The sequence below is a fragment of the Stomoxys calcitrans genome, chromosome 4, assembly GCF_963082655.1.
Source record: "Stomoxys calcitrans chromosome 4, idStoCalc2.1, whole genome shotgun sequence".
Classification (NCBI taxonomy): Eukaryota; Metazoa; Arthropoda; class Insecta; order Diptera; family Muscidae; genus Stomoxys; species Stomoxys calcitrans.
In genome coordinates this window covers 10,327,920-10,340,140 of record NC_081555.1, presented here as the reverse complement: position 1 = coordinate 10,340,140, position 12,221 = coordinate 10,327,920, and the positions used below count along the sequence as shown (strand labels likewise).

Below are 12,221 nucleotides of genomic sequence, written 5' to 3'. Positions count from 1 at the left end.
GTACATAAGTCTTCCAACTTATACTTCCTGTGCAAAAATTCTTTGGCTTTGCAGCTAAAATTTTCTAACAATTTCAAAATTAGTTGTTGCCTTAGGGCAACAACATACAAAAGGAAGGCAATTACTGTGCTTAAATCTAGGAAATACTATACAAAGTTCTTGTATCTACATATTTGTTCACGTAAAATAAAGAAAAGAGAAAAGGTTAGCAAAACGGATGAAAGTGAAATGTATTTGCCAAGATAAAGTGAAATTTCTACGAAAATGGTATAAAAATTCTTTTGGTTTACCTAAATGTTGGAAATTCTTTTTACAAATAGACCTAGGAGAGTATGATTGATATTATTTTGTTATACATATTGGAGAAAATCAATAATAAACTTGCGCCGATGTGAAATTTAAGAATCTCATTTTTGAGCATTTTATTTCTTTAGAAAATGTGGTCAACATTTTTAATTCAAAAAATTAAGTTTCAAAGAAAATTTCCTCAAAATTTTATTTCCCAAGAATATTCTCTCAAGATTGTATTTTCAAAGAATATTTTCTCAAAATTTTATTTTCTAAGGAAAATTTTCTAAAAATTTTATTTGCAAAAATAAAGTAATTTTTTCAACGAAAAATTTATCAATTCATTTCTTTTAGAAATGATGACAACTTTCCTTTGTTAAAGAAAACTAACTGAGCCGAGACCGCTTTTAACTTATATGGAACAAAATTATACTTTGAATATTTATTTTCGACAATTAAAGAGCTTTTAATTAAATACCAAGTTTGGATGTTAGATGTACTCCCTTCTCAAAAGATTTTATTTGAGCTCGATAGTAGCTTGAGGATTTTGATATTGGGAAGGTGGTTGGCGGGTAAAGGGGGGGTGTGGATCCCCGGTGTGGGTATAAATTTCGTGCTCTACTCACAAATACCTTTCATTTGAGCCGCATATTGCCATGATCGGTTGATATGTATGCCCGATTCAGAGATGTTTTCTGGGGAGAGGTGGTCCCCCAGACACTTAGCCCTGAAAAAAAAGATCAGCATCGTGCTCTACTCTCAAACACCATTTACTTGAACCCAATATTGCCATTGGTTTAAGGGCACTTTATGGGATGAGGCGAACCCCAAACACTTGGCCTCAAAACAGGTTATCGAATTCGTTTTCTAATCTCAAATACCTTTCATTTCAGCCACATATTGCAATGGTCGGTAAATTTTTACCTTGTGGAGGGTGTTTTGGGTAAGGGGCGGTGCCCCAAATACATAGTGCCACATTTTGATATTCGTATTCTACTCCCAAATACCTTTATTTGAGCCCCATATTGCGATGATCAGTATATAATTGCTATTTGTGGGGTATTTGGGGAAAGGGGTAGACGCCCCGAAAATTGGTCATGAAAGTGGATATCAGTTTCGTGCTATACTCCCTGATATCTTTCATTTGACGCCCAAATTGGCATCGTCGGTAAATATGCCCGATTAAGGGGTGTTTTGGGGAGTGAGAAGGGCCCCCGAACACTTAGCCCCACAAATATATCATTCCAATATATTGGGTTGCCCAAAAAGTAAGTGCGGATTTTTTAAAAGAAAGTAAATGCATTTTTAATAAAACTTAGAATGAACTTTAATCAAATATACTTTTTTACACTTTTTTCTAAAGCAAGCTAAAAGTAGCAGCTGATAACTGACAGAAGAAAGAATGCAATTACAGAGTCACAAGCTGTGAAAAAATTTGTCAACGCCGACTATATGAAAAATCCCCAATCCTTTTTTGGGCAACCCAATATATATAATTTATTTGAACCCCATACTGCCATTTGGGTCGAAATAAGATACCAAACTCGTTTTCTAATCTCAAATACCTTCCATTTAAACACCTTATTGCAAAAATCAGCAAATATGTCCGGTTTGGGGTATGGGCCCCTAAAACTATCAATATCGAGCTCTACTGTCTTGAAGACCAAAATTGTCTTGGTAAGCAAATACGTTCTATTTTGGGGTTGTTACGCTGGTGAGACCTCCCCTAGGCAGTTGGTCGCGAATATTGGTATCAGATTGGTGGTCTTCTCCCAAATTCTCAGATTGGTGGTCTTCTCCCATTTGAGCCCCATACTCATATTTCCAAAGTCGGCAAATACGGGCGTTTGAGGTGTGTTTTAAGGAGATGGGGTGGCCACTCGATGACTTGGCCTTGAAAATATATATCAGATTCGGGTTCTACCCTAAAATACATCTCATTTGAGTCCTATATTCCAATGGTCAGCAAATACTTCCTATTTGGATGGTGCTAGGGGGGTGGGTTGGCCTCATTGATACTTTTTCCCGAATATTAATATTCGTGCTTTACTCCCAAAGACCTTTCATTGTAGCCCCATATTACAATTTGTCCTCCTTGGGGGATGTTTTTGGGGAGAGGCGGACAATTGTTCGTATTCGTATTCTACACTCAAATACCTTTTATTTAAGCCCCATATTACCATGGTCAGTAATTAAGTCCTCTTTGGATGGTGTTTTGGGGAAGGGGTGAACCCCCAGAAACTTGGTTCCACATTTGGATATCAGATTTGTATTCTACTCGCAAATACCGTTCATTTGAGTCCCATATTGTCGTGATTGGTCTATAAATATATTTGGTGAATTTGACGGTGGGGCGGCCCCCCTAGGTACCTCATCCGAAATTTGGATACCAAATTTTTGTTTTTAGGTTACTAAAAGAGAGCACACAAATTTCGCTTAAATCGCACCACCAGTATCCGAGATCTGGCGTTGCTAAAAATTAGCGTAAGGGGGAGGGTCCGTCCCCCTTCAGACATCAAAAAATTAATTACCCTTCTTTCACCGCGGGTCCATAATGCAGCATCTGTTGAAATTTCAAGAAAATCGGTTAAGCCGTTTTAGAGTCTATACGGAATAGACAAACAAACAAACAAACACAAATTTGATTTTTATACCCTACACCACCACTATGGTACAGGGTATTATAGATTTGTGCATTTGTTCGCAACGCTAAGAAGGAGAAGAGCTAGACCCATGGATAAGTGTATGGATCGGCTTAGAATCACTTCCGGATTCGATTTAGCTATGTCCGTCGATTCGTCTATCTATCTGTCCTTGTATTCTTGTAATCAAGGTACAGGTCACATTTGTTATCCGATTATCACAAAATTTAGCATAAGTCTCTTTTTTGGTCTAAGGACGAACACTGTTGATTTTGAAAAAAATCGGTCCAGATTATGATATAGCTCCCATATATTTCTTTCTTCCGATGTGACCTTTTAAAGCTCTAGAAGCCACAATTTTGGTCCGATCCTTACAAAATTTGGCACAAAGTGTCTTTTTTTGATGTCCAAATACGTGTGGAAAATTTCATTGAGATCGGTCCAGATTTAGATATAACTCCCATATATATTTTCATCCGATAAGCCCTTTTATTGGTGTAGTAGCTGTAATTTTGGTTCGATCTCTACAAAATTTTTCATGGGATGTTTTAATTGACATCCCAATATGTGTGCAAAATTTCATCGGAATCGAATCAGATCTATATATAGCTCCCATATATATCTTTCATCCGATAAGGTCTTTTAAGGCTGTAACATCTACAATTTTTGTCCAATCCCAATATGTGTGCAAAATTTCATTGAGATCAGTCCAGATTTAGATATAGCTCCCATATAGTCGGCTCCGCCCGACTTTTGCCTTTCTTTACGGGTTATAAATAAGATTTCTATCAGTTTTTTCAAAATAAATTTCTTAAAATGTTTATTTATTTAAAAAACATTTTTAAAATTGTGTTCTATAGAAAATTTTTTCAAAATTTTATTTCTTTAAAAAAAAATTAACAAATTGTAAAAAAAAAATTCTAAGAAATTAAAAAAAAAAATCTTAAATTTTTTTAAAAGATGAGTTCATCTGGCAAAATTCTTCAGGAGAGATTCACATTATACTCCCAAACACCATTCATTTACATCCAATGTCGCTCGGTTTAATCTCTAGGTCCGCTCGAAGGGGTTCTGGGGAGGGGTATTCCCCTCATCAACTTATTCTCAAATTTGAATATCAGATTTATAATTTAGGATTACCGTTAGGAGGAAGCCTAAGAATTTTTTTTTTACATCCCATATTGTTCCGATAGGTTACCATGCCCGCTCAAAAGGGTCTGGTGGTGGGTCGTTCCCCTTAGTTAGTTGACCTCAACTTGTAAAGCTGAAATTCAAGGTTTACAAGAAATTTAAGCCTCAGCTCTGAAATTGGTCCATTCCATTCCTTAACCAATTCAAAAGTCAAACCTTTTTCCATTTAGAAAAATTAACGACTAGCATTTTAGTAAATAAAAGTCAAATCTTTAGTTGATTAATGGATTAAATAATCTCGAGGCCGAGGTCGAATCATATCTAATATGTTTACCAAAGCATTGAAAATTTCTTGAACCTTCCTGGTGTTCTTAAAGTGCCCAAGAAATTAAAAATATTCCACATGTATTTGCTTTAACAGTTTCTCAGCCATTTTATCTTTCTCCTTAAGACACCGTCTGAACTTTTCCTTTTGGGCAAATCTTTAACTTTATGTATGCCATTGCTATTGCCCCCACAGGCTATGAACAAACCTAAGATAAGCGAGTGGTTATGAATAAATTCATAAATCAATTTGGAAAGTTGGAAATTTGTGCCACGCGACAAGTAAGAAATGCAGTGAAAACGTGTTGAATCACTACATACTACCACCACTGACAGGATATGCGACAAACACAACCAGACACTTGTTAACAAGCAACATTTGCATATGTATGAGAATGCAAATAATAACTCTTAGAATAAGTATCAAACTTACTACACTGAAAATTTATTGTCCTGAAACTTTTGTCTTGATTTTCCTAATTTCCCTTCCTCTTTGTATAACAGTTTTAAATTTTCATACAACCTTTGTGGGTCCCGGCGGTGAGGTCGTCAGTGATCCAAAAGTGATACGCATGAATTATCTGAAATCATGGTTCATCATTGATTTGCTCAGTTGCCTGCCATACGATGTCTTCAATGCCTTCGATCGGGACGAGGATGGCATTGGTTCCTTGTTTAGTGCTTTAAAGGTTGTTCGTCTGCTGCGCTTGGGTCGAGTGGTGAGAAAATTGGATCGCTATTTGGAATATGGGGCGGCCATGTTGATATTGCTGCTGTGCTTTTATATGCTGGTGGCCCATTGGCTGGCCTGCATATGGTATTCGATAGGAAGAACAGATGCCGATAATGGGGTAAGAGTCATAATTGACTTTACTTGCTTTTCTTTATCTCCCCTCTATTCTTTATCACCCCAACAAACAGATACAATACAGTTGGCTATGGAAATTGGCCAATGTCACACAATCACCCTATTCTTATATATACAATAATGATTCCACAGAACTGATAAATGGTCCCTCTCGCAAGAGTATGTATGTGACCGCATTGTATTTTACCATGACCTGCATGACATCGGTGAGTGCTTAAGGCCTTCAAAAGTTTTTCGTTTTTTTCAAATTTATTTTGTTTTCATATAGAGGGTCAATAATAATTTGTATTTTCTATTTATTTATATTTGTCTATTCCTTTTTTTGTCTCTCTTGAAATTCTTTAGGTGGGATTTGGCAATGTCGCTGCCGAGACGGACAACGAGAAGGTGTTCACCATCTGCATGATGATAATTGCAGGTGCAGTGTTTTTAACACGTTCCGTTGCCACGTCATTCTATTGCTAATGAATAGAAACTAAACGCTAAAGTGATACTTTACATGTGTATACCGCTTTGGTAGTTTTGCATACATAATAAGAGAATGGCATAATTGAAATGTGCGCTTTTAGAGGAAAAAACCAAAGAAATAAAACCTTATAATAGTTATAACAGTCAAATTTACTAAATATTGGAGGTGAAGCCAAAATTATAACACTTTCATATAGGCTATAGAAAAGTAGAGAAAATGGAAAATAAAATAAAATTGGTCGAAGCTAAACATAAACGTTTAAAAATGAGTTTTCGACACCTTTTTGGAAAATTATTCGTAATTAAGCACTAGTTGCACAAGTATTCATCTTTCTCATATCATATTTTTGGAAAAATAGGGTGTATAATAATTTTTGTAAAGTATAACAGTTTTTAAAAGAAATCTTTTAAGCGAAAATTATGTAAATTACAAAAAACTAAGAAGTCTTTGCAGGTTTTTAAAAAAAAATCATATATAACAATTTTTATAACAATATAACAGATTCAAAAAAATTTTCGTAGCAAAACCTAAATGTTTTGAATAAAGTTTCTGACACCTTTTTTGGAAATTATTTCCCATTGTTATTGACTATGCCACAGAGAAGTAACGGTGTCCTTAATGTATAACTAAGCTGATAATGATGATTCGTAGATAGATTTAAAAATTTATAGAATAGTATATTAGATTTTATGCCTGTATAACAGATATGTAAATCATACTAAAACAATTACATTATACTTAATAAGATATTTTCTATGAACTTACCGAAAACAAAACGTTGAGTTCTTTGCGGATAGGCCATATTAAATCAGTTTCTGAAAAAAATTTAAATAAAGAACAAGTTAATATAACAGTTTTACAAGATGGATTAAAAACTTTAAAATAAAAGTCCTATTTAAACTTCGTTTGGAAATTTATATCAAACTATGAATTTTGCAGCAGTATGGAAGTTTTATAACAGTTTCATTAAAGATGGGCAAACACTGTAATATATATTTCCCTTAGATATTATTATGAATAATCTTGTCAAAATAACGTTTCTGGCAGTAGTATGTTAATTTTATAAACGTATAACAGTTATGTATGAGTATTACGGATTTACAAAAACTAGGTTGAACTATAGAAAATATGGCTTTAACTTTTATTATTAAAAGTATTGTGAAATTAGTCTTTTTGCTGTATTATAACAGTTTTTTAAAAGTATAACACTTATTCAAAACTAGATGAAACTCTACAAAAAGAATGCCTTCTGCTTTAATTGGATATGTTCTTGTCAAAATAATAGCGATTTTGCAGTAATATGGCAGTTTTATAGCAGTATAGCAGTTTTATACCAGTATACAAAATTAAAACAACAACATCGACTTTTGGTTTGGATATTTATTGTCACAATAGCATTTGTGCCGTAGTATGACAGTATGTTACCGTCTCCGCCTATGAAGCTGAATGCCTGGGTTCAAATACCGGCCTGAATATAAAAAAAATTTCATCGTTGGTTATCCCTTTACTAATGCTGGCCACATTTGTAAGGTATTCTGCCATGTTAAAACTTCTCTACCAAGTGGTATCGCTATGCGGCACACTGTTCGGACTCGGCATAAAAAATTAGGTCCCTTATTATTGAGCTTAAATTATAATCGGAATGCACTCATTGATTTGAGAGAATTGTCCCCTGTTCCTTAATGGAATGTTCTTGGATAGAAGTTTTATAAAATTACATTAAATACCACATATTCTGGTGAAAGTGGCTTTATTGCAGCAGAATAATAATTTTCTTGGAGTATAACAGTTTTTAATCAGTATAACTGGTATACAGAACTAAGTTAAAAAGTACCAAAGAGTATGCCTTTGACTTATATGGGGGATTTTCTTTTCAAAATAAAGTTTTTTCGGTAATTGAATATTAATATAACAGTATAACAGTTTATATCAGTATAACAGATTTACAAACCAAGATTAAATACTTCAAAATAGATGGGCTTAGGCTTCTATCATGGATGCAAATGCAAAATAAAATTGCACATGAACATTCCACTAATGAACAAGGGCAAACTTTTCACATATCACTAAGTGTTGTCCGATTTATGTTTAAGCTCAACGATAAGGGCTTTCTTTTTTATAGCCGAGTCTGAACGGCGTGCCGCAGAGCGACATCTCTTTACGGAGAAGTTTTACATGGCAAAATATCTCACGAATTTCCTCAGCATTAGGAGGGGATAGCAACCACGGCTGAAAAATTTTGTTTTTCTAATGTTCTCGCCAGGATTTGAACCTAAGCATTCAGCTTCTTAGGCGGACATGCTAATCTCCGCACTACAGTGGTCTCCATGGATATCCCTGTCAAAATAGCGTATTTGCAGTGGTAGGCAGTTTTATTAGCAGTATAACAGTTTTATATCAGTATAACAAATATATATAAACTTTGTTAAACACTACAAAATACAGTGTCTTCAGCTTTTTTTTTTGAGTTATCCTTGACATAGTAGCATTTTGGATGATGGAAGATAGTTTTATAATATTTTTACAACAGTATAACAGTTTTGTAACAGTATAACAGTTTCTTAAAAACGTCTAATAACAAAAATCCTACTGTCTTAATTACAGGCAAAAAAATTATATATGGTTTCAATTGGGGAATATACTTGCCCAAAATGTTCATTATTTAAAATTGAATAAAAAGCGCATATTTCATTATGTTACGCCGCTAGAACTAATAAATGCTAAAGAATATTGTTGTAGTTTTCATATCATTCATTATAAATGTATTATTTAAAATTTTATTGCCATTTTTTAAGTTATAATTTTGTTATGTAAATGACATTTTTATGTCCTTTCTACTCAAAATGATGGAACCTATAGTGGATACCATGATAAAGAGTAGGACACCCAGCGAACTGCTCAAGTACAAACAGCATACCTATGTTAAGAGAAGGTCGGTGGAGACTGCCCTGCACGAGGTTGTGCATCAAGTGGAAGAACCCTTAGACATACACATTGGCGGTTTGCATTGACATCGGGAGGCGTTTAACAATGTGCCGACCGACAAATTGATCCAATTCTTAGACCAGTACCGTGTCCTTTGAGACTGGATAAACTATATGCTAAGGAACAGGTAGATAAATTGCCGGTTCTATGACATAAATATAAGAGAGAAAGCGGCACAAGGCACCCCACAGGGGGAATGTAATCGCCACTCCTTTGGAAGACCGCCATAAATGACCTATTTCGGATGCTGACTGAGGAGGGATTTTATCCCGTCAGCTATGCACACGATGTTATAAAACTTCTTAGGGGTAAGCATCCGAACTAGCTATGTAAAGGGCCGAAAAGGTCTTGCATATGGCATATGACTAGCCTAGACCAAGGAGTCTCAATGTTAACCCAGAGAAGACTGAAAGATGCCTGTTCAAGAGGAAGACGAAGGTGGGCCAATTTGATGCACCGAGTTTCCTCAACAATTCTGACAAGATCAAATACTTAGGACTGATCTTGGATAGGAAACTTAATTGGAAGTGCCACAATCGGGAGTGTACTGAGGAGGCTCATAGATGTTTGCCACTATGTAGACGAGCTGTAGGCTCGAAATTGGGCCTGAATCCGAGGATAGTCCACTGATTCCACAAGAAAATGATTAAACCAATGTTTACTTACGCCTCAGTAGCTTGGTGGACTGCTAAAATGCAACATAAGGACCACACAACAGGTTCAGAGAATATCTTGTCTTGGTATAGGCGGAGCGATGACACCACGCCCATTAGGGCAATGGAGACTATTCTAGATATCCGTCCCATTGACATACAGATTAAATGTAAGACAGCCACTGCGGCTATGAGACTTAAGCGATGGGTTGAGTGGGCTTCAGCCCATATCTTCGCGGTATAATCGAGGCGGCTATAGGAAACCTGGGAGGAATGGAAGAGGTTTCCGATCGGATAGCTGAAAAGACAATTCAGGTCGAGTGCGAGACACTGCAGCCAGGGGCACAGTCTTGGACTGACGGAACCCTAGTATTGCCATCTGAAAAATCATGTTACATGAATGAATCAGAGCTAGAAGACAGAGAGGGCCTGGGGGTCTACATTGAGAACCCAGGGACTGAGATCTGTTTTAGACCTTCGACCATAATATGGTCCTGCAGGCGGAGATCCGGGTGATCACGGAATACGTGAGATGGTGTGGTGCTAACGCGAGGACGTCAAGTCTGAACTTTTTTAAGGACAATAAAATGGCCACAAAGGCAATAACAACCAGGACGGTAAGGCCACGAACAGTCTTGATGTGTGAGAAGGAGATTAACGCCTTCTCTGAGGATGGCACAATCCGAATCGTTTGGATGATGGGCTCTAACAAAGTAAGCGGGAATGAAAGTGAAGACGATTTGGCAGTGAAGGTCAGAGGACTGCTGTTAATAAACTTGGTTAACCTGAAGCCTTTCGTTTTGACGCAGTCCGATTTACAAAAGCATGAATGTTACACATTTGAACAGCGAAACTGTAGGTAGGACGACGAAAATCCTATGGGATGATCCGGATCGTGAAATGACGAAGAAGGAGGTCAGTATAGCTATTGGTATCATAAAGGGACACATAGGACTACGAGCTCACTTATGCAAATCGGTGCGGCAAGCTTTAATTGAAAGGTAGTAAGAAGGAGGTCAATATAGCTTTTGGTATCATAAAGGGACACATAGGACTACGAGCTTACTTATGCAAATCGGTGCGGCAAATGCTAGCATGTGTAGGTCATGTGGGGAAGATGATTAGATGTTGAAGCATTTTCTATAGCATTGCCCGGCTTTGGCGGCTGGCCGGATTAATATCCACAACCTCTTTTCAGCCTAATATTTCTAGGGTTAGCAGAGGAAATGATGTAGTTTGTATAACACTCTGTACCACCAGTCTAAACAAACTCGCATAATAATAAATGATGTCCCACTGGACGTATAATTGATATTAATACATTATTTTTCAAAAAGTTTATCTCTCTGTTTAGTGTAAACAACAACACTTTGAGAGCAAATTTGTATAGAAAAAACTTTAAGACAAAGGGAACTAAACTTTTCTTACATTGATTTTATATACAAGACGTTGTGTCACTAAATAAATTAAAATTAAAGTTGTGGCCCGGGGAGCGTATAATTGATAATATTTAGTTATTAATATAAAAAAATCCCATATCTTTAATATATGAAGATATTTTAACAGTTTCTTTTCGAAATATGTTTAACAACAGTCTTCAGATTCAATCTTTCCAGGATATTTAGAAAATTTTTCATCCATTTCCCTACAGTAGCTTGTTGGAAATCAAACTAAAAAGTATTTTTTTTTTTTTTCAATGTTTTTAAATTTTTTTTTAATTTGTTTTTTAATTTTATTTGTATTAGATGTTTTAAATTATTTTTTTATTTGACAATTTTGGATAAATCCAAAAAAAAAAATGTTCTCATCTGAATTTATACATTGTTCTACAACATTAAAAGCTTTTAAGCTCTTCTTAAATTCATATTAGAACATTTTAAAGAAACAGTTTTTTGTTTTCATTTAAAGAAATCTCCAACAATATTAAATCCACATTTATTACTGTTCTAGCTAGCGTTGTATTCTCAAAATCGAAAAATTGAAAAGAAAATCTAAAAACAGATTTTTTTTAAGAAAAGTAGCTATAAAGATGTAAGCTATTTTCTAAAGTACCACCCCTTCCCTCAACGCAATACTTTAAAATCCTACATATTTCAAATCATTCCATAATATTTAAAATAACTACGAGTAAATTTAATTGAATATCTCTTTCTTTGTAATTTTCCCCCATAAACACCAAAACAATTGCACCTTTATACAATGTTCGTGTTGGTATCAAAAAAAAAACTTCATGCTACAATCAACAGCTTTACTTTATGCCACAATTTTCGGTCATGTCACCACCATCATTCAACAGATGACCTCGGCCACAGCTAAGTATCACGATATGCTGAACAATGTACGTGAATTCATGAAATTGCATGAGGTACCAAAGGCCTTAAGTGAGCGTGTTATGGATTATGTGGTATCCACGTGGGCCATGACCAAGGGTTTGGACACGGAAAAGGTATTTTTCCCTAGAGAAAATATTTTTAAAAATTATATTAAAAAAATTATATGAAAATTTTTGTATACATATATATAAAGCAGTTGTAAAAATATTTTATTAATTACAATTTTTTTAATAGAGCATTACACAAAAAGAAAACCAGACACAAACAAAAACAGACTATTTTTTTAAAGCACTTGATATAAAACTCAAAAAAAAAAACAACAACTCAAACAAACACCTTAAAACACCAAAGAAATTGATATTCACACTTTCTTTGAAACTTCTCATTCAACACTTTAGAAAACACTCAAAACACGCAGTTGTACATACACTATTTGCCAATACTAAAAGCCTTGTTTTCTTGTTTTACATATTAGTCTAGTTTTGATTGAATGATTGATATCAACAATTATAGGCATACTTTCTTGTT

At 35.1% G+C, this 12,221-nt stretch overlaps 1 protein-coding gene across 1 annotated transcript in view; it reads left to right on the top strand.

The window, feature by feature from the left end:
• LOC106081398 (potassium voltage-gated channel protein eag) overlaps positions 1-12,221 on the top strand; it is a 58,169-nt gene that overhangs the window by 26,223 nt on the left and 19,725 nt on the right. Inside the window, exons 7-10 of the mRNA XM_013243312.2 lie at positions 4,890-5,236; positions 5,307-5,459; positions 5,599-5,671; positions 11,607-11,806. Of these exons, the coding sequence (XP_013098766.2) occupies positions 4,890-5,236; positions 5,307-5,459; positions 5,599-5,671; positions 11,607-11,806 (773 nt within the window). The remainder of the gene's footprint in view (positions 1-4,889; positions 5,237-5,306; positions 5,460-5,598; positions 5,672-11,606; positions 11,807-12,221) is intronic.